This window comes from Lepisosteus oculatus, chromosome 3, assembly GCF_040954835.1.
Source record: "Lepisosteus oculatus isolate fLepOcu1 chromosome 3, fLepOcu1.hap2, whole genome shotgun sequence".
In the NCBI taxonomy this organism is placed as follows: Eukaryota; Metazoa; Chordata; class Actinopteri; order Semionotiformes; family Lepisosteidae; genus Lepisosteus; species Lepisosteus oculatus.
Window position 1 is genome coordinate 17,855,455 of NC_090698.1, and position 22,930 is coordinate 17,878,384.

General features: G+C 36.9%; 2 protein-coding genes and 1 long non-coding RNA gene across 4 annotated transcripts in view; 2 read left to right on the forward strand and 1 right to left on the reverse strand.

The window, feature by feature from the left end:
- The first annotated feature begins 235 nt into the window (after nucleotides 1–235).
- On the forward strand, nucleotides 236–16,197 carry LOC107076523 (coiled-coil domain-containing protein 17-like). Its single transcript, XM_015340254.2, has 13 exons — nucleotides 236–541; nucleotides 1,520–1,678; nucleotides 1,999–2,128; nucleotides 2,976–3,129; nucleotides 3,691–3,819; nucleotides 7,184–7,323; nucleotides 7,927–8,067; nucleotides 9,098–9,249; nucleotides 9,899–9,981; nucleotides 11,349–11,564; nucleotides 11,993–12,215; nucleotides 13,958–14,068; nucleotides 15,162–16,197. Exons 1-13 carry the CDS (start codon nucleotides 407–409, stop codon nucleotides 15,312–15,314), a joined length of 1,926 nt encoding a protein of 641 aa, XP_015195740.2. The 5' UTR covers nucleotides 236–406; the 3' UTR covers nucleotides 15,315–16,197.
- An 84-nt stretch (nucleotides 16,198–16,281) lies between these two features.
- Nucleotides 16,282–18,668, reverse strand: LOC138237702 (uncharacterized). The gene is made up of 4 exons (XR_011189052.1): nucleotides 18,498–18,668; nucleotides 18,140–18,348; nucleotides 17,024–17,195; nucleotides 16,282–16,536 (listed from the first exon to the last, which is right to left on the reverse strand). It is a non-coding gene; the product is annotated as an uncharacterized lncRNA (long non-coding RNA).
- A 484-nt stretch (nucleotides 18,669–19,152) lies between these two features.
- The window catches only part of LOC102692871 (low-density lipoprotein receptor-related protein 2), a 35,677-nt gene continuing 31,899 nt past the window's right edge, over nucleotides 19,153–22,930 (forward strand). Inside the window, exons 1-5 of one of the 2 annotated variants that reach the window (XM_015340252.2) lie at nucleotides 19,153–19,246; nucleotides 19,901–20,038; nucleotides 20,606–20,839; nucleotides 22,012–22,125; nucleotides 22,360–22,479. In XM_015340252.2, the coding sequence (XP_015195738.2) occupies nucleotides 19,186–19,246; nucleotides 19,901–20,038; nucleotides 20,606–20,839; nucleotides 22,012–22,125; nucleotides 22,360–22,479 (667 nt within the window). In that variant the 5' untranslated portion in view covers nucleotides 19,153–19,185. The remainder of the gene's footprint in view (nucleotides 19,247–19,900; nucleotides 20,039–20,605; nucleotides 20,840–22,011; nucleotides 22,126–22,359; nucleotides 22,480–22,930) is intronic. The other variant, XM_015340253.2, reaches the window with a different exon arrangement.

The following is a 22,930-nucleotide window of genomic DNA, read 5'->3' on the forward strand; positions in this document are numbered from 1 at the left end:
ATTTAAAGATGGCCAAATTCATAACTTTTTTTCTAATGTATTTGTGTTATTTAATATCTGATTTTCCAGAACTTTATGCATGAAAACTATATACAAAACACATGACAAATACAATTATTATTAAATACGCGTTCCTTTTTTTCCTTCGGGATGTGCTGTCATCTCTGGGTGGTGTGCTATTTGTGTTTATATACAACGCCTCCGTTACTAACCAGCTTCAGAGCTCTGTGTTTGTTAGGCTAACTGTGAGACGGGGGTGGGTCGCCGCAGGGAACGAACTGAAGAAATATCTGTTTACTTTAACAACACGCAGTTAACCTAAAAACGGAGATTATTTAGAACTAATGTGAAGCTAAAAAGGCACGAAGACACGCTTTTGTTTATTTCTGGGGATTCGAACATAGCAATGACGGACTTTTTCAACTGTTCAAACTGCAACATGTCTTTCAAATCTGCGCTTTTGCTCGGGAAGCATAAAGAAATGTTCTGCATTGGAGGAGATATTGGCAAAACCAGAAAAACGCAGACTCCTGAAGATATGGTATTGGCTTATTAATTGTATAAATTTACTTTCGGAATAGCGATACATCGATTTTAATACTCCATTACAGTGGGTATAGGCTAAATCATCGGTGCAATGCCATTGTAATAAAACTGAAATGCGGTCAGATATTAGTTTATACCGTAAAATTGTCTTAAATACACATTTGGCAACCGAAATAAAATATATTATAAAATTATTATAACATATAAATTGCGTTTGTTCCACCTGTGTGGGAAAATGATTACATTTCTGTTACCGGTTCTTAATATTCCTGAAGGAAAAAACACCATATTCTTCAACACAATTTAAAGCAGTAATGAGACATAATACTGCAGAATAAAGATATTTGCTTATTCATTTTTATTTATACATTATTGGAACGTTAATTTGAGTTTCTCTTTGTGAATATGTGTGTACAAGATCGTAGCATACTAAAATTTCCTACTTTGACACTTCTAGACATAACAGCTATCATAAAATAGAGAAAGCAAAACCACCAATCTTTGGCTTTGTGCAACATGCAGGACTGAAGTAAGATGAAAATGCAGAAAACAAGTGCTATGGACAGCTATGGACTCAACTTTGTGTTGTCCTTTGAATGGCACTTGTAATAAAGAGGCCACTCAGAGTTTGAGGCACCCAAGGAAGAAGATTAATTTATAGTCATATAGACAGTTTATAGTCACATGTCTAGAGACAGCCAGTTGTCATTCCAGTTATCTTTTTTATGTTGAAACACTTGCGGTTGCTACAGTATCCTCATGCTGTATCTGTCAGGTAGGAATTCAGCTTATATACTCTATTGGTTTTGGTGGATGACATTACAGGAAGAAGGAGGCTTGTCCCACTTGGACCTACACAGATTTGAGTTTGTGTGTCTTCTCTGATTCTATCTTTACTGTTCAAGAACAATCCCTTTGTTCAAGTGGTCACTGTGATGCGACGGAGGTCTACAATGTTCAGCTCTCATTTTAGATCGAAAGAGTGAAGGATTATAAGAAGAGACGTGAGGAGCTGCGAAAACAGCATGAGGTGCGCGAGAGGCAGTTACTTCGCGAGATGGAAAACAGAACAACGAGCTCAGGCCCTGAGGTTCAGGAAGTCACACACACCATGAAATCCACCAGTGAACCAGTAAGTTCAGTGCTTCTTCCTTCTTTCCTTATATCTTGTCTGACTTCTTTGATGTGTTGATTGGCTGGTTGATGGACTGAATCTGTGTATCTTAATCAGGAATTTAACATAGCCCAAATTAATTCAGGCCTGTTTATTATGAGGGCATGATCAAAGACCGTCCCATGCATGCTTAGTGACTTTCATGAAAAGGGATAAGCCAAGCCTTGGCATAAATTGGCACAAAATAACAAGATGTTGGAAGAATGCAGAATTCAGTAAACTGGCCCTCCCTTTCTGCTTCTCATTATTGCTGTTTTCCATGGACTTTCTCTTTGCAGACAGGCCAAAGCTCCAGGGCCCTGTGGATGCACGAACATGACACCCAGGTGAGGCAACTGGCAGAGAGTCATGGGAAACATGTGACTGAGATTGCTAACAAGAACAGAGTACTAGAAAAACAACGAAAAGGTAATTAATATCATTAGTGCAAGATTAAGATTGGTGCAATAAATATTTTCAGTGACAAAATATATTTGATTTTAGCAGATTAATCTAGCAACATCTTAGTAGTTCCTAGCAAGACCTCTCTGTGGGGTCATGTTCCATACTGGGTCTTCCTGTGTGGTGTTTTGTGTCTCTTCATTATTGCTTGGTCTCTGCACTGGGCTTTCAGACATGACTCTTTACAATGGCTTGTACCTAAAGGCCTGACCTGACATTAGTTAAGGATAATTAACAGTTTAAGATCCATGGAAAAAGATTAAGGACTCCTAAGTGATGCATAATTGAACTACTGTAACTAGTCCCACAGTTTTTCAGCTGGTCAGGATAAATCAGAGACAAGGAAACGAGCCGCATTTTAGATTGGAGTCCCCGGGAGACATAACTGGGAAGATCTTTGGTGGTTTGAATTTCACATAATGTATGAGACTCAGTTCAAGGCATCTTGTCTAATGTAATATGCCCTTATGGTTTTGGATTACTGAAATCATTTTGCAAAGTGCACTGACATCTAATTAAAGATGCCAGTAGATTGCAATCACTTCTAATATAAACTAAAGACATATCACGTGAAGTTCTATTTTTAAACATACCAACATAATTACTGGTTTCTCCAACAATCTTTTGCAAAAATTATTTCTTGAAATATACATGTACATATGATATCAATAGTAAGTTTTTTAATCAGATATTCTTTCCAACAGGCTGTGACTATGATATACACTGAATTGACAAGTTTCAGACTTTTCAGGGAATATTTAATTTTGAAGTTCTACAAAAAGTATGTTTGTAAATTGTTGATTTGTTTTTGTAGAAATTGACTCACAATTACAGGAGCTGTCTGAACAAACAAAGAACATGTCACAGGTGAAGAAAATGCTAGAAGAACTAAAAGCTCAAGAGCAAAAAAATTCCCTTCTACTGGAGACCTTGAGGGAACAGCTCCAGTTTCTTCAAATGGAATCAATGTATGTTGATTTTTAAAGCGTCTTTTCTTTCTATGAGTTTAATTTACATATTTGTGTTTTGCTGTAGTTCCCGGAAGTTGTTATCTCCTTATCTTTCCCTGTGATTGTTTTTGTATTCTGTGTTGTTGCAGTCTTACAGTTACATTAAGCCTGATTCTTTATATAATATAATAATATATAATAATTATGCTCTGGCTAATTTCATGTTTAATTTCAATGTTTAAATAAAATTTGTATAATTAAGAATTTTAAAAAGTTCTTTTTCTGATTTACTTAAAAATAGCAATGAGTACAACTAAAAATAGCTGCGTGTTAAGCGCGTCTTTTTTTCTGGAGATGGGCTTTTTCTGAACAGGAAAAATATTTTCATTAACAACCTTCTTCCTCCACGCATATTGTGCATGACTGTAACTGACTGGGCTCTTGACATTTAAATTGACTACAATGTGAAGTAATGTGTTGATGTGTTGAGCAGGAAATGGAAGATAAGCCCTGTGAATATCTTGAGGGTAGCAGAAGCAACAAGGATGTTGACCATTTGACTTGTTATTTTCACTGCAGGAGGAACAAAACTGAAAGCAGGCACAGTGATTCACGCCTCTATACCTTCAAGAAAAAGGAAAGTGACAAAACTCATTCCCATACCTACATCCCATTCTATGGAGGAGGTGCGCTGTCTTCAGAAATTAGGTGTGTGGTATTTCCCCAGCATCACATCCTGCCTGAGCAGGCCACAAGACAATCTCTCTTAATAACCAGATTCAGAAGTTTCTTTTCTCAAAGTTCGCCATGGCTGATTTTGAATGGTTGGTCTTTTTCATATGCTTTTTTGCATCGTTACAGAATTTGGAATGTAGTCTACCTTTTATTTCACCACATTTTCCTGAATTATACCATGGCAATGCAATGATTTCAGCATATTTAGAATTTTCTTAAGGGTTATAGTACACAAATCTTATCAGCCTTTACAGTGATCATTTATATTGTTTTCATTGTATAGCATACTAAAGCAAAATTAACACACAGTAAAGCCAGAGAAAAGCAAAGTGAAAGTATAAAATATAGAGCATCAACTTGATAAACACGCAAAAGCATGATGCAGGTTCAATACTGTGCATCTTCATACAATATAGTTGTTTTTTCCATTTTCTTACCATAGCTCACTTTTATAATGCTTTGGGACCTTAGAGAAACCAAAAAAGGGGCAGTTCAGTAAGTTAACCAATGATCTTGAAGAGGACACAAGGGTTTATTTATCAACAGAGGAAATTCAATTCAAATATACTGTAGAATGAACAAACTCCAAAGAACAGTAACCCATTTTTTAATGATGAAAAAAAGAATAACCAAAGGACAAATAAGAAACAACCTCAAAAGCAGGTTTACTGGTTCTGAAGGAAAATTTTCTGTATAAGCTTTTGCAGCATTATTATTTTTTAATTAAATGAATTTAATCAACAGAACTTTGCCAACCAAAAATCATTTTACTTAAACTGACATGAAAAAGGCTTGTGTTTGTCTTGGTTTAGAAGAATCCTCAATTTTTCCCATCATTCATGAAGCTTATACATATTCTCATGCACAATCCTTGAAACACAGTTGCAAAAGGATGTCAGGTTGAGCTAACCTGCAAAATAAAATGTGTTTTCAGCTGCATTTTTTTCTTTTTAAGTGTTGTTGGGTGTGCACACATTGGGCTCTGTGTTAAAGTTAATGCTGTGCTCTAATATTAGCATGTTTTTTAACTCATGCATAGAAAGTCATCACTGAGTGGGCATTCCAGAGATCGTGACACTTTTGTTGGAGAAACTCCATTTGCACCTGAATGTCACAGGGTGACAGAGGTGGAAGCAGGGCAACAGCTTGGGGGTACTTGCGTATAACAGCCAGCGTCTTTGGTAGGGTGTGGTGTCCTTTTTTCTTTTCTCTTTCTCTTTTGTGCCCACTTGCCTTTCCTTTTAAAAGCTATTCCTGCCACATTTGCGGAAACAATACAGCAGACAGCTGTCTACCTGGAATGGAATGGCACTAATTACCGTGTGGTAAGAGGTGACACGTGAGGTGTGTGAAGTTGTAGAGCCCGTGGGGACTGGCCCTAGAACAGAGTGGCGGAAAAAAAAACAGAGAGAAAGAAAAAACCAAGCTCCACACCAGCTGGAAATCTGCATGCCAACATGATACTCAAAAAGTCTTATGCCTGGCTTGCTTCTGTGATCACCTGGACAGTCTCCAGTTGCCTTACTTGTGCAGGTAAAGAAGTCTCTTCCTCCTCCCACCAATGTCTCTGTTGTGGATGGCCAGGGGGGCAAGACTAGTTGAATGGAACATTACCAAAGGAAGGCATTTGCAACTGAGATAATGTGCTGGGATGTGATTTCCTTTTATTTTTCTTGTGGGCTCGGCAGTGGAAATTGGTCCTAAAGAGCTGAGGAAAGAGGCGACGAAAGCAAAGAAAGCTAACTAGTACTGTACAGTATTTTTTTTTACATAATTGCATATTCTCTTACAATAAGTTACCACAGCTTACTCTAGGAAAAAAAAAACAAGAAAAAATAAGTATCTGCAAAAGACACACACAAATTCAAATTAATCCCATAGTCTCCAGTCACCAGGAAAGGTTTCAAGGGCTACACCTTCCACGCCACACAGTTCTGTCCCTCTCTGTTACTTGCCATATTCCCCCCCCAAAAATCTCAACACGCCCCACTTTGCTGAATCAGCTCGGCCCAACAACTGCCACATTGAAGAAGAAAGCTCAGAGACACCCTTCAACTGTCTTTGACTTCCTATTCCACATGACAGTTGTCTGCTTGGGATGGGATGAAATGCTGGGCCTGGAGTAGTTGAGAACTGATTGTGAATCATTTACTTTCTGCTGGGGCTGTTTTCTTTCTTTTCCTTCTTCTTCTGATAAGAAGCAGACCACTCTTCAGAAACACAGAGGGCAGCAGCACAGAGAAACCCTCTGGTGTGGGTCTATCAGTAATTGAAGGAAAGCTAGCCGTGTCTTTCTCACTGAAACAAACTGGGGCCCCCTGGAGGATTTTCGTAGAATATCCCAGCCATTGCAGACGCTGGGTTGTGCAGATTTATCATTTTTCTCTTCTTCCAAATATTGACTATTGGAACTTTTCTATGCTCATTTTTTGTGTGCTTTTTTATTTTTGTAGATATATTATTTTACTTCCTTTTTTTGACTCTCTACTCCTAACCTTCTAGCTTGTAGACCCACCCTGATAGCAAAGGTCAGATACTCCTTTTGAGCAGTAAGGATTTTTAGGCTTTTACTGTTTTGTACTGTTACAGTACTCTTTTACTGTTTAAGCGGGCTGTGTTTACCCCCTCGTCATTATGGCTTACATTTTAGGATAACATTTCCAGTGTTGAATCTCCTTGTCTTGTGCTGGTCTGTTGATGTACTGGTGGCTACAGCACCCCCAAGTTGTCACTATTGTAACACTGAGGTTTAGCGGCTTTCATGATGGATCATGAGGTTTGCTTTTGTGTTTCAAACACACTGATACAGACTAACATAACTGACATTGCAATTTTTAGTACTAAATTATTATACTGAATACTGTCAACAGCACTGAATCGATTAATGGGATAGGCACAAAATAGAAAAAAAAAGCTAAAAAAATGTTTAAGTGTAAATTAGTCTGTTTGGTTATGGCAGCAGTCATAAGCTTTGTTTATCTCCGTGTACCCTTTTGCTTGATTTCGCCTTCAGTCTAGCATATGTAACTGCAATAGCACTGGTTCACAAATAAATCATTAAACTCATCACAGGAAAAAGATGTGCTGAACAAATTGTGACCTATGTTTATGATGTTCTTAAAATGTGTTTAGCAGTATGAAAGTCATGAGCTGACAGACAGTGAAACCATACAGTGGTGGTGACATGAGAGTTTTATTAGATAAGTCACAATCTTTTATTTAGATTTCATTCCTTTTTTTCTGTTTACACAGGTGGCATGTTATTATTCTCGGATAACAATCGTTTAATTCCAAGAAAGCATTGCTTTAGCTCCCTGTGCATTCTCTAATTTCTCAGTGCTCTACGGCTGACCTATCTGCAGAACGGTGGGAACGATCAATTGATCTTAGCCCAGCTGCATGATCTACTGAATGAAGCACTGCAGGTGGAACAACAGGGAAAACACATACATCCCAGTGAAATAAACAGCCATAAGAGTGAGTTCTCTCTGACTTTGCCTCCACTGTAAGGGAGAGATAGTGGGACTCCTGAAGTGTACATAACTGTTCATGTATTGTTTACCCAATGTTTAAACAAAGTACCTGCAATGTTTAAACAAAGTACCTGCAATTTTGTTTCTTCACTTTTCACTGTTTGACAAATGTTTCCTCTCTTATTGTAGCTGACGGAAATTTTGGCATTCTCCTGTTACAAGTGTAAATGAGACTTTAAAAATATATAAGAATAAATGCACCATTGGATAGCATTGCTTCAAATGAACCTGGGCAATATTTTTGTTTGCCCTTCTTGAGTAAAGTGCAGTAGCTTTTGAGATGTCAATATTCAAGAATATTGTGCTGTCAGTTATAAATAAAGACTAGAGAAACACATGCGTTGCACTATTTTTAAAGTACCAAAATTCACTATAATACTCATGCAGGATAAATCTCAATGGAAACTCTCATGTCTGTAGCGAACATATGCTTTAGACATCAGATAATTGAGAAAAGGTAAGAAATTAAAAGGTAAGGCATAACATGATGCAGAAAGGACTCCAAGCCTTGGAAGGTAATGGCTTCTTTACCTGTTTCAAACTACAGGGGAGTATGATTCAATCAGGCGTCATCTGAACAGGGACCTCATTGCTGTAGAGATAGAAAATCAGCGTCTGGAAGAAGATTTTATGAAACTTCAAATGAAAAGGAGAAGGGATCCCAGGCAGCTAAGAGCCCCACACAAATGTAAGCTCACATTTTGTTTATTTTATTTGCAGTCCCTCAACAAAAGAAGTGCACAATTCCTCATAACGGAGTCCTCTCACAACCAGCTTGTATTTCACATAAAGCCTGGTATGTTAATATGGTCCTAATCACTTAAATTAACAATAAAGGAGTTATGCTAAGCATTAAACCTAGAAAGCATTCCTTGCCATAAGTTAAACATTTTTTTTCACCAGAAGAGATTCTTTCTCCATTCTAGACAAGAACATGTGACTTTTTATGAAAAATGAAACAGCTATTCAAAAGGCATGGAACCTTAAAACAGTATAAAATTATGATTGTGAATTAATTGCAGTAAATATTAAGAAAAGCATAAGAAGATACAAATGGGAAGCAACTTTTCAGCCTCTTCAAGCTGCTTCTTGAAAGTCACTGCCTACAAATTAGATAATAGGTCTAAGCAAGAATAAATATAGATTGTATTAATAGGATGCACAGTGGCATGGTGATCAGCATTATTGCCTCTTGTTTCCTGTGTTCAAATCTAGACAATCATATGGATTTTCTGTGAGTGCCATAGTTTGCTCAAATAACATTCCTAAGATATGCAGGCTACATTTATTGGTATTTCTAAAATGTAGGTGTACAGTATATGTCCTGTAATAGACTGGCATCCCATCCAGAGTGTAGTCCTGCCTTGTACATTGTGCTTTGTGGAGACTCTAGGTTACTGCGACCCTTCCCAGGAATAAGTGGTTTTCACACAATATAGAGCCCATATTATATTCTTAAAACCTACTGGTTTCACTGCAGGAATTTCAGTTTCCATCTATCCATTTTCTAACTGTTTTATCCAATACAGAAATGCTAGGGAGCAGGAGCCTGGAATGTGAATATGTTGTAATATAGCTGTTGTTATATATCATTTTATACTATCCAAGCTATGTAATATGTTAGGTTTTATATATTTTAAATCTATACTTTTTAATATATTAGATTTAGATTTTTTTAATGCAGTTTCTGGTAAGCCTTTAATAATGACTACTGACAGACAGACCTGGTGACCAGAAAATAAAGGCTCTGAAAGCAGATATTGACCTCCTGAAGCAGCAGATTGAGATACATCGGCTCAGGCGCAAGGTGAAGCCTGCAACAGTGCAGGCACCAGAAGAGCGGATATCTCTTTCTCCTCTCCCTCCACTGGTATGGCTACAGATATCCTCTCCTCCACGTGCAAATACAATTGTGTATTAGGTTATGGTACTCTTTAATTTTCCCTCAGTACTTCAGTGCTTGTGGTGTAAATATCAATGCTGACAGACCTGTCTGTGCCAGGGCCTAGCGTGATGCATGAGGTAAGATAGATAGATACTTTATTGATCCCGTGAGGGAAATTGCAGAGAATGTGGTAAGAATACCACATTGTGTATACTCACATTTGTGCAAGCTATTGTGTGACATGCACACTGTAATCTCTGTGTCAAGGCTGCTGATTTTAATATACCGAAATCTGTATGTACAGCGTGTACAAGAACTTCCATTGGTTTTTGTACACTAGGTGCACAGACATGTATCAAAAGCCACTGGAAACAGATGGGATAGAAACTAATATAACTAATGCTGTACATAACAGACAAAAAACACAATACAGAAGTAGAAGCTAGCTCCAAAAAGTATTTATATCTTTAAAATGTGACATACTTTTTTAATTTCTGCACTAAAATAGAAATAGGATTTCTTTAACGTATTTCTTCATGTACAGCTACTGTACCTAAAAAATTGCCAATATATTTTGTGACCGGATCATACACTATTAAAATGTGATTATTTGGATGTTTATGTATTTATTTAGGAGGATGTGAGATTGCAGACACCAGCCCTTGTAAAACATTACTTAGAAGCTAATGATTTAGGACCTGCTCCTTACGACCCAGTGTAAGTCAGTGTTGTCTTTCATAAGACATTACAATTGTTATTTGTGCAGTGACAGAAAACATTGCTTTGTGTTTCTTTGTCTGTTAAAAGTTTATTATATGTAATTCAGATTCATTACTCAAAGCAAGGCAAGGAAGCTGATTGGTTTAAGACTGTAGTGCCGTGTACTTACTTTTTGGAATACTCAAAATGTATTCTAGCCTCTTCAAATTCGTATATACCCTTTGCAAAATGTTATTCTTGATTAAAATGAGAAGTTATATTGCTCCATAAAACTACCTAAATATACAAGGGTTTCGGAAGACTGCATGAGACCACATGGATGGACAACTTAACTGGCTGGAAATTTGCAGAGGATGATCAGCAGCTCAGGTGACCATGTTGTTTGCTTAAAAGACAAAGAATATAGATTAAGTATACAGCAGATAGGGAGAAGCAAAGCCATCTTCACCATAGTTGTCCCCCTCACTGAATAGAATCAAGTATTGTCCACTGAAAGGTTTTAGGCTAACTTTAGGAAAAACAGATGACATGTTTTCATATTGGTGGTTACATTTCAGTTTTTAAATCTTTCAGGCAGAGTTTGTTACCCATGTAAATTTGGGTGCCTTTTTGTTAGGGACAATAGGTTGTCTTTTTTAGCATCAGTTTAGTGGACAGCTTAGTTTAATGGACACCTCTGGATGATTAGTTTGGATTAAAGTGATTTGGGGAGTTGATTTTAGGGATGTAGTGAAGAAGGCTGGAAATAAGGAGATGGACTCTTCTATTTCTGTGTTTTGTGCTTATTTGCTAAGTATTTGTCTTTCAAGTTACATTTTCTACTACCAAATTTCACAGAAAATTAAACAGCCTTGCATGGTATTCCCTGATGTTAGCTTTCATAAATTGCTTGTACTGAAGCCGGTGCTGTGACTGACTGATAAAAATAATTACTCTAAAAAAGATTTAAACTTAACTGCTTTAACTTCTGTTCAATCTCTAATTCTGCTGCCTCCCCTCTCATATAACAATGTGCTTTTGTTTTAGTAAAAAACATTTAAACTGCTTGTTGTTTCTTAAAAGCCTAGCAAAACCAATTAACAGGAGCTAATTGGAGCTCAGGAGCTACATATTGTATAATGTGTCGTAATATGTGAATGGCCACTGTACAGTATGTTGAATCTAATGACAGTCAAACACTTAAAACATGGTTGTACCTCTTGATAAAGAAAGTGGTGTGCACACCCATTTTGCATTTTCCGTTAAGGCGTATTTAGGATTTTTAAAAAATAAAACTTTACCACATGAAGCATAAGAGGCCAGATGTCAATACTGAACTGTGAACCCTGAGAGTTTAGCAAGCTCTTGTGTGTGATTCTTTGCAGAGCTGGCTTTGTTGTGTTTTATGATTTCCTCTTGGGTCTGGATCCATTCTATCGAATCTGCCGCTTGGTGGTGGGGTTGTACAATGGGCCACAGGAAATGGGCAACCCATCTTCACTGCCTCCTGTCTACTGTGAGCCCACCAGCCTGTCTCTATATCACCCTGATAACAGGAAGGGGAACCTGGCAATGCTTGCAATAAAACAGGCTGTACCTAGGTAAGGTGAAGTTCTGGTAAGTCCAACAGCTGACAGCCTTGAAGCACAGGGCACAAAGTGGAACCAAACCTTAAACAGAATTCCAGTCCATCACAGATCCCACTCACACAAACTGGGACAATTTAGAGACACCAGTAACCTGAAAATCCACACAAACACAGGGACCGGAAAAGCTGTGAGGCAGCAGAGCTAACTGCCTAATAAGTCACCAGGATCATCTTCTTCAAAATGTGTTTCTCTTACGCACATTAGGAGTAAACTTTTTACATACTTTACATTTTATTAAAAGTAAATTCATAATGTTTTCGTATTGTATCAAATGTACTTTTAAAGCCTTTTAGATACTCTATATATATATGAACTGTAAGACAGTACAATAGCCATGATTGTGCCAAAGTGAGCAGTTATATATATTTTTTTCTTTCTAGAGTACGGCCCTCTCCTACTATCTCTCTAACCCTGGAGTTACAGGCCTCAGGGGGATATGACCCTTATGGACAGGAAGTGAACCACCTCATATCAAGAGGCTGGGTAAAGGTTGACATTTTTGACACTCACAATCGAGTAATCAGTGGGAGGTGGAAAGTGCCTATCCGAATTCTCCCAGTGAAGCCATCCCTGACTACAGGGGAAATGAATGGAGTTGCTCAGGTAACCCGTCTATGTGCGTCAGAAGAGATCCGTCATTTCCATTCACTTTATTTTTATTTTCCTGAAATGCTCCAATGCCAGAAATAGAAATATTCATGTATTGTATTTATGCAAAGCCTTAATATAAGGAACCCCCAGTCAATTTGTCTGCCTGCTCAGCAGCACATAATAGAGAGCTAGATTGAGTAGATTGAGTTCCTTACTTCACCAGAACAATTTCAGAATCTCAATTAAAGCAGTGGTATGTGTAGTTCAGTTACACAAGCCATTAGCTTTATCACCAAAGCCCTCAGCTAAAGGCTATCCTTCTAAAATACAGGACAGGTCTACAGATGTTTTCTAAAACTTGTAGAATGCATGCCACATCACATTCAGGCTTTTCTGACTGCTTGCAGAGACTCAGCATGGGAGTTCTGATATTTTGGTGAATCAATACATCATTTTTAATGTTTACCAAGGCATCATGTGGCTTAGTGGGTTGACTGGGAACCAGGAGATTGTGGGCTCAAAACCCTGGTGAGGCACTGCTCAGATACTGTACTTCACCCAAATTGATCCAGAGGACTGCCCAGTTAGGTTAAATCTTTGGTCAAAAGCATCAGCCAAATAAATAAATAAATTCATTAATAATGAGAGAGTTAATGATTTGTGTTAGTTATTTGTTGGTATGCAGGTATTTTCTGGCTTTCTTTGGCTGAAACATCAATATCTATATTCTGGACAGGGTGGTCAGGATCTGACCAGAAAAAAATGAAGAATTGGCCATTATGAGGAAGGGATTGGTGGGGTGGTATAAGCACATAATTCTGGAAGCGAAGGGGTTAATGACTTCTACTATACACCTAGGCTTGAGATTATACCATAAATAGAAGGTCTTCCTTTCTCCCACTTTCATGTCTAAATCCATTAATTTAAGGATTTATGGAGATTACAAATTAAGAACATTGCCAGCTGGCTGAATTAGTTTCAGAGGCCAGTGAATGCACCTCAGGCTTGTCTAAAATTACCTCTTTTAATTAATGCAAAACTTATTTGTATTCTCTATGGGAGCAGGGTGAAATCAGGTTTAGTTTTTTATATTGTATTATATTAATAACGCTTTCATTTTCTACTTCTAAATAGGTGTACCACTTCTTTAATGATTTGATGTTTTCAAGGCTTGGGAGAAACTGCCAAATTGTATAAAGCTTTTCAAAATTACTTTGAATGGGCTGCTGTTAAACGACACTCACTAACACATTTCGGCGCATGATACTAATTTTAGCAGCAGTAGGAACTCGAAAGGCCTCAAGAGAACAGGGAATTGTTCCATCTGAAAAGTAGGCTTAAAAGACACCGGCAAACAAAGTAGTTTCTATTTTTGCAGCACAGTTTGACTCACATATCAAGTTATATAGTTTTTATTGGTTAATGAAATTCAGTAGAAGTAGTGTTATGTAATTTCTTTACGTCTATTTGGCTGTTAGCCAAAAGATTTTTGTATTTTTTTCACATTTTTAATTAAATTTACAGTCTGCATACTGAGTTAATACTTATCTAATGAAGGAAACATCTTCTAACAGTGACAAATCCAGAACATCAGTGTGCATTTGCGCTGTTACGTTTTAACAGCTGGATTGCTAATATGAAATATGCATGGTATTTCCAAGAGAGTTTTGTTTATTCCACTTCAGAGAAATGGCATTACATCAAACTGTATTTCTAAAGCACAATCATTAGTCTTCTTTCCTTTCTCCCTGTAGCTTGATAATGCTGAGCTCTTCTTGCGCATCGTGAATGCCAGAGATGCGGATTTACAGAACTCTGCTCCGATCAGCCAGAGCAACGCTGGGCTTTATAAATACCCACCTCTGGTATGTTGAAAAATGTCTAGAACAAATAATACAACAGCTTTAGATAGAGAGCATACAAATTATGACATTCTATGTACCTTTTTTTGAAGTTGGAAAGGATGTTTACATGACTTAAGAACTAAGGTTTAGAACTACCAATTAAGTTAAAGGAAGAGCAGCAACAAATTGTAGAGGTGACTCAAGGCTGACAACTATAGGATCTGGTGAGCAACGCCACAAAAGATGGCAACACCTACTATACCACAAATTGGTGACAAAAGTCAAAATAACAAGTCCTGCATAGAACATGATAAGTTAGAACAAAGCAAAATGTAATAAAATCTTAAATCTACTAGACAGCTGTAACATAATATATGCATGAAGTAGAAAGTCTTACCACCCTGAATTGGATGAAGTGGTTTGAAAATGGATAGATGGGGTAGATTAATTTAACATATATACAGTAACTAAGACTATAGTGTATATTGCAAAATTTTGTTTATACTGTGCTTTTTAAAGCAACACAGGGGAGTGGTATTATCTAAAATCAAAACAGCTGCTGCGGTCGCTGCAACCAGCAGTCTACTTTTTAGCGCAGTGTTTATAAATTTGTGTTTATAAATACACATTTACCATTTAATGATGTTTCTGTTGGCTCAATGCTGAAGTATTGTTACCAATGATTTACCAACGATTTTAATCTAGAAAGTAGAGTGGAGAACATCCCATCTTTGTAAATAGATTCATCGCCCTGATCTTTAATGACTGTTTGAGTGTGTGTCGGGTATTTCTTTTTAAATACAACTCTTAATAACACCGTGGAACTCAAGATCGGCTTGAATGGATCAATTTGAGTAGCTCAAAAGAAATACTAAAGCAGCGGCTTGCAAGGACTGGGGTTCCTTTCCCACTAGGGATGATACTGAAACTCAGCTTGCAGTTATTTTGGTAGCTCCCAGCAGAACAAGAAAGGATGAAGTGAACCAAGCAAAAACTATAAATTCTGTTCTCCACACAGTACTCCCTTCTGACTTTATAAGATTCTTTTAATAACCATATGATTCACTGATTTCTGTTATTATAGTATACAGTACTTTACTTCTGTTTCCCTCAGAGCGCTGCAAGGACTTCTTTTCCTACAGAGGCTTCTGTTCCAGCTTACCACTCCCGTCCTCGGTATCCCATGTCTCATCTTTTGCACCCGTCTTACACTGAAAGTGTGGACCCCTCACCTCCCACAGGGATGCCGTTTGAAGAACTGGAGTGATTGCCTTTGAATACCGGGGCACCTAACAAAAGAGACACTGTCCTAACAGTCGCTTAGAGCTATGATCTCTGTCCATGTGTTTCAAAAGTCCATGCGTTTACAGTCACAGTAAAATGTTAATGCCCTCTTCTGTCATCAGCAAAATCGAAGGAATCTGTTCTTTCTGGAAAAGTTAAGTCACTCACTTTATGCTGATTTTCAGATCACGTTTTGCGTTTTTCAAATTTGTATTATAACATTAATTTGTTTTATGGTGATTTATCAACGTTTTTTGCCTCAGAACAATTTTGCAGTTGTAAAAGGGCAATGAAGCAGGGCCTGTAGAGGTCTAAAAAGGCCTGTAGAGGGCAATCCCAGATTCTCTTCCCATTATATTACTGTAGTAATCGTTTATAGAGATAAATGGTGAATGGATTGTTAAACAAAAATAATAGCAGGTTTTGTAATGTTTTTTTTTGCAAAGATGAACGCATGTTATGAAGTGTGCTTTATTTACTAGCTCATGAAGCCTATTTTAAATGCACTTCAAAAGACCTGTGGGTTCTGACCATTGATTTACTACTTATTGGGTAAAATTGGCTTCCATATAGCTTATCTCTGTAATGTGTATCTAAAATTGTATAATATAAAATAATTAATAATTTATATAAATATATATAATTGTCTTAGATTCCTATACAGTTAGTAGAAACAGCAACAGCAAGTGATGATTGCTGTTGTCAAAAATTAAACTGCAAACATTACAATCTCTGTCTTTTAAAATTGTAAAAATGTTAAAACTATAAAAAATGTAAGAACTGTGTTTTCAGCAAATAACCAAAACTTTGGGTCTTAGAATAAACCTCAATTTAAAAATGCTTTATTGAAAAAAAACTTGTCTGATATTTGCAGGATTGCATTTGTCTTGTTGGATTTTTGTCATCTTATCTTATTTGTGCACTTTTTAGGAACGAAATCACACTGCACATAAAGAGAAAAGTGTTTTACTTAATTTCAAAGGAGAGATAGAAAATAGGTAGATTAAGAACATGTTTAATGTTAATTGAATTAAACTTGAAGCAAAAGGATTTGCCCAGATGTGTATAGGTTAGTCCATGCTTTGTGGGTGGTTCTCCCAGCTGTACTCAAAAAAGGGATGTCCACTGAAAAGGCACTTGATCTTTAGTATGTAAAGCATTTGCAGTGCTCACTCCCCAGGTTTTGCCATAGATGAACTTCTGCCCTGCAAAAGGAAAGATCACTTGAACTTCAGAGTTATGGTGCTCTCAGAAGACATTGCCATCCCACTCTTTTAAATTTTTTACAATAAAATGGTCACTCTTAGTATCTTTCTCCTCCCAGTAATGAATATGCCTTCCCTTTAAATTCTGGTGTTAATTTGACTTATTTTAGGTCACTTTACTATGTTATGTAATGTTGTGCTTTTACTGGATACATTCAAACTCCATTCAGCACTCAAGCAAATATAAAGCTCGATTGTTGAATCCAGTCTCTATGAAACATACTTTATAACTGTAGAGTGTTTAAGTCTCAAAATCAATGTCACTGGATCTATGAAAGCTAAGTTTAAACTAAAAATCATGACAGGAATTTGTTGTCCTAGTAATTTACTGGACTACAGCGTTGTCCTAATGGTTAGAACACTTACTATGTTTTATGAGCTTTTCTCAACTCCTGTCTAGTTGTTAACGAGTGGAAATGTGTCTCACCTGGAACATAGCCAGTGTAATTGGGGAGAAGACCACTGTGCATCTTATAAATGACCCTTCCTTGTCTGTTCCATGTGCCTTTCCCAGGTGTCTCACCCTCTGTAGAGAACCAATGAGTGTGTTTTGTCTCCCTTTCTTGCTGTACAGTAGGTGTCACTGTTTTTGATGGCAGCTGAGTTTGAGATTGAATTATAACAAGAGGGGAAATCATGTTAATGACAGCGAGGGAAAATTGTATTGAAACAGTAAATAATTAACAGTGTTAAAGCAATTGAATACATTTTTCACTTTAGAATTTATTGTATTTTTAAAATTAAATAATACATTTTCCAACTATTTGTATGGCATAATTATAAAACTGTAATTTAAGATTAAAAAATAAGTTTAATAAAATTGAATTATAACTATTTTGAATAAACCATTGGCTTAGCATAGGCCATTCTGCTCTACAGTTAACATGATGACAGATATTTATCTAATTATGTTTATTTAACTGTAACCTGCAGAAAGCAGAACAGTAAATGTTCCTGCACACACTGTTTAAGAAGTTGGTTGGCTTTATCTTGTTTTTGTTGTTCCGTTATTTTTAAATCACCCTGAGCAAGGTATCAAAGACTAAAAAAATGTAAAGAAAATCTTACAGCTTTTTAATAAAATAAGAAATGAACAGTTAAAAATATGGTTCAAAAAATCTGTTATTTTACAATTGAATTAAAATGCCTGGTTTAACAGTGAAAACAAAAAAAAACGATTGAAATAAACTATATTTTCTATCATCAAAGATAGAGCAGTAAACAGACTTCACAACTCTGTAAGCATACTGTGTGTACTGTACACACATATAATGCACAATATATACAAGAAAATTAATATCTATTAATACATCCTATGGTGTTTAGTTGACAGACGCCTGTAAATATATATTAGTAAAATCTAGTTATTATACTTTTGTAGTTATGGTTGCTGTTTAAATAATGCACGGGAGCATAGTAACAATGTCTTGTGGTGATTGGGATTCAGCCGTAGGCAAACGTAGGTATTCTGTGAGTTTACACACACTTTTTTCGCATGGAAAAAACAGTGATCTGATTTTACACAGAACAGGGCCACACTCACCTTGGGAGTTGCTGAGTCAGTAGGAAAATATCTTTGACCAGAATCTATAGATCCGCACTCACTCCTCTTGGTGCTGCTCGCGGAATCTTCTTCGATCTCATGTTTGATGTTTTCAATAGTGGAGATTGCTACTCTAGTCCTGAGATCATTGTCATTTGAGCCATGATTTTGATATTGGTCATAGAGGCTAAGGTGAGGGTAGATGTACCCTATAAAATAAAATGCAATAATGCTTCGTGATTTTTATGCATAATAACACATTATGCCTCCTTTCATATTTATTTAGCACAAAATCTAGGTCAGTTCACGACTACGTTGTGTTCAAATGATTAAATACAGTAAGAAATTCACTTCTTACCACCGTACGAATGCGACCTCAAACTGACAAGATTCGGGTTCCATTCTTGGAAAGGCACCGACGACATTTTAATATACAAATCGATACAGTTCCACTTACTGATGAAAGAATGTTTTAGACACGCAATATTGCAAAGCTATAGTCTGCTTCAACAGACTGCTGATCCTCCTTCCTGACAACCGTTTCCAACTCACCATGGTGCGCACAATGTTGAAGTGTAAACAAAACTGGTCAGAATCTGCTCGGATTGTTGAATAATATTTAGCTTTTGTTCTAATTGAGGAACAAGGTCTTTTTTGTGTTTGCCTTTTGCTCAAATGCTTCGAAACAGACCAATGCAGAAGCTTTGATTTTCTATCTAAAAGCATGTCAGTGTCTGTGTGGGGAAATTAATTATTCCAATGACTAACAAGTCAAATTTGTATTAGTTAATTTACCAATTGTAAATTTCGTAACGTCTTCATTTAAATACCCAATTAATAAAGTGTGAATGCTACAAAACCGAACTCCGCGCTCTGATAGCAATTAATTAAATTAATTTCATTACGGACCTCGTTATCACCCCACCCCCAGGAGACATCTGACAAAGAAAAGTATAGCGTGTTAATTAGATGAGTTATGAAGTTATAAAAAGCTTTCATCAAAGGGCTTTCGCGTTTTATCTAAGCTATGAAATTCACCTCCGGTCATGGCGCTAAAGCATTTACTGTGTGTGTTAACAGTGTGGTGGAATTTTGGATGTTTAACAGGTGAATTTTGCACTATTTCCTATCTGGGCAGCGATCTGAATCATTTGGTTACATCATTACATCAATCTGTTAAATGTTTGTTAAAAAAAAACAAGGGATAGCTATAGAATCTAAGCAACAAGAAACTCACGAATATTATTTTGAAAACCTTGTGCAGCCTGCTGTAAATTGAGAAATTTAGTATTTGGGCTTGCTTTTATGTAATTGTGTTAAACTAGTGCAACATACACTTGAGCTCAGCATTTGAAACCCAGAAGCTGGTTTAATCTTTATGTAACTTAATTCATAAGGTTAAGAATAGTCACTTTTCTTAAAGACTGGCTCTGTTTCTCTGCTTTACAGATAACATTAAAATGATAACATTACAATTAAGTTTTTGTTTATTGAAAGTTGTACAATCCCAGAAATCTTTATTTGATGGCCTTAGTTTCCTTTTGTGAATCTTACATTTGACTTCATGGATGTCTGTAAGTCTCAATTCAAATCTTAAGTGGCTGTACTTTTGTAGTCCTGCAGCATTAGTCCTTATGTGCCACAAAATAGATAATAGCTGGAGCTTGTTTTGTAAATGTGGTGGTGCTATATGTGAAGCTGTGAATATTTAGTTGTATTATAAATTGTATATCACTATAATGGTATTTTTAATGTTTACAGCATTGCAACCACACTTGGCTTTTGGCCAGCAGTGCCTCACTGATGAGTGGCAGTGTGATGATGGGGCTTGCATTACCAAGTCTTGGAAATGTGATGGCCAGGGTGACTGTTTGGATGGCTCTGATGAGCTAGATTGTGGTATGTATCTTAAATGTTGCATGAACAGAACTGCTTGCAGTTTTATTGTGTGAAGTGTTTTTAAGTACAGATTTACAAGGGATGTTTGTCTAAGAAAATCTGCCTTTGTGTTAAAACTAATGTTTTTCCATCTTTTTCATGTTTCCTTACTACATTTTCTTTAGGATGTATGTGCTATTAGTTTTTAGAAAAATCTGTATATCTGCATGTAAGCCTGTGTTTTTAAACTTTCTACTCATGTCTTTGTAGATCTCTAATTGCATTATGTTACAGCTGCCAGTTTAAACTAAGTGTTCAGCAAGAGTCAATTGCAATGCTGTTAGAGACCCTTCACTCTTTGATGTGTAGTATAAGTATTGGTTAGCTCCTCTTAGAATAAACAAGAGCTTACACATGTATAAAGGATAGAGAGGAAATCTCCTATATTTCTAAACCTTTTCAGTTTTTTCTCCATTGCTCCATGTAAAATCTTTCTGCTGCATGATTTGATGTTTATTGTATACTTTTTTTACATTATACATAAATATATGTGGAATATACTTTTTTTCGGGTTTTCCTCCCCCTGAGCAGGGTGTAAAGATGGGGAATTCCATTGCAGAGATGGTTTTGGGTGCGTGGATATTTCAGCGGTTTGTGATGGCAAGCCACAGTGTGATGACCGCTCGGATGAATTGAACTGTGTGGAAAGTCGAGGTTGCCTCAGCGGAGAATGGGAGTGCGTGAACAAAATCTGCATACCTCAAAAACTGCGGTGCAATGGTGTGAATGACTGTATTGATAACTCAGACGAAAATGGTTGTGGTACGTATTTTTAGCATTGGTTTATCTCCTTATTCAGTATTAAGAGCACTTATTCCAAAACGTTGCTTACACTAAACTTATAAGGCTTAAACTCGCAGGGTAACGCATAAGCACTGAAACATCGAGCTTGGGTTGTAAAGAGTGAATCCTGTGAAAAGGTAGATGTAGACAGAATTGTATGGGCAGCTATCTGTACAAAGACATGTGGAAGTTCATTTTATATTACTGCGCCTACATGAAAAGTGTGCTATACCACATGTAGTTTGTGCTTGAAATATAAAATTTCATATCTTGGAGACCTGTAATTCATTAGATCTTATATGGCACCTTCATATCAATTTGTGAAGTGTTAAGACATTTTTTACTAGGTAATTTAAGTCTAATGCCTAACTGTGGTCCCTGAGCTACAGGGTGTTAACAATCTAGACCTTACAAGTTGTTTAAAGTGTGACCAAGAAAATCTGCTGGATTGTGGTTTTACAGGACTGGGCTTTGCCATCCCTTCCCTAGTGAGTTGGCATAAGTGTTTTGCATGGAATTGGAAGCTAAATGTCTATTTGAAAATGGCACTGCCAGATTTGGAATTTTATGTAATGGTACCACTTAATCCAACAAAGTATATTTAAAAAAAAAAAGGTTGAAAACTTTTGATCTCTCTGAATGGAAAAGCAAAGTAGGTACACAAACATATAGCAAGAAAATAAGAAAACCTATACTTGAAAGGTTAAGTAACCAGTGATTCCTCCAATTGTTTTAGTTCAATGTTTTCGAATTGTTTAAGCAATAGATATCTTACTTCTGACATTTTCTAGTGACTATTTCTGTTACAGTCTAAAGATAGCATCTTTGAGGCATATTTACTAATCCAGCTCTTTTTGTGATATGACAACTATTTTACAGTATGTAGCAATATACATGCTTTCAAATAATTGTTGGTTCACAAGGCAGGTCACAAAAAGCTTAAAACTGGCTGCATGAAATATAGGATCTGTGTAAATGTTTATCTTTTTAAACTGACTCTTGTTAAACTTTAAACTAGAATTTTAATAAGTGAGTTATTATAGTTTCTACTGATGTTCTACTGTACCATCAATGTGTCCTGTTGCAAGATCACCAATCGTGAATGGAACTCTAAATGATAAGGGAGTGTTATAGAATATTTTTTGGTTCAGAGACCTGTGGAGAGATGGATATGAGGTGTTCCAGTGGACGGTGCGTCTCAGCAGACAAAGTTTGTGATGGGGAAGCTCAGTGCTCAGACAGAAGGGATGAGCCAGCTACTTGTGGTAACCTGTTAATTTCTTAATGTCTGTTTGTTGTAATAGCCTACTTAGGTGTCATACATATAATGCCTAAAATAGGCTCAAACATTTGGTATAGCAGAAGAACCTTTTCCCACTATAGAGTTTTCATAAGACCTTAAATTTGGGTAATCCATTATATTCTCTAAATATGTCATTAAATTCACAACACCCAATAAGCAAAGAACCTGTATACCCAATATATACTCTTCTGAGCAGGGCAAACCTGTGCTGATGCTAATGGGGGCTGCAGTCACACATGTACAGATGGGCCACGAGGAGCTCTGTGTTCATGTCCAAGGGGCTGGAAGCTCTCAAGCAATGGTACTATATGTGAAGGTAAGTGCATGGAATCATTCTTTGGCCTCTAGGGGCTGTAGCAGAGTTGATTATGGGGGAAAAGGACTTGGATGTGCTTCCATGGATGTTTCCAAAGAGTCTCCATAAGTTCAACCGAGTTCATTTTGGGCAGTCCTGAGAATTTCTTTGGTGGGTCACCAACTGGCTCTCTTCCTTCTGAACCATACATTCCAAATTAGTGCCCCAGTATAGTGACCAGGGACACTGAGTTGTCATGTAGAGGGGACCTTTAAGTGAGCTGTGGACCTCTTAGCCATTTAAGATCCCATGACTATTCATTAGAGAAGAGTTGTCAGGCCTTGTCGTGATTTTCAGTCTGAGCTTTTACAATCTGGGTGTCTAGAAGCTTCCTGTAGAATTGATTTGGTAAAGCAACTTCTGACTTTTCCATCTGACCTGCTGTGTAGTGGGTCAGCTGGAGCACAGTGGT

Bases quoted from the DNA above. Each gene is read 5' to 3' on its own strand.
- LOC107076523 (XM_015340254.2), top strand. From the start codon at position 407: ATGACGGACTTTTTCAACTGTTCAAACTGCAACATGTCTTTCAAATCT. The intron at 542-1,519 runs GTATTGGCTTAT...CTCTCATTTTAG, and splicing joins CGCAGACTCCTGAAGATATG to ATCGAAAGAGTGAAGGATTA. The intron at 12,216-13,957 runs GTAACCCGTCTA...TTCTCCCTGTAG, and splicing joins AAATGAATGGAGTTGCTCAG to CTTGATAATGCTGAGCTCTT.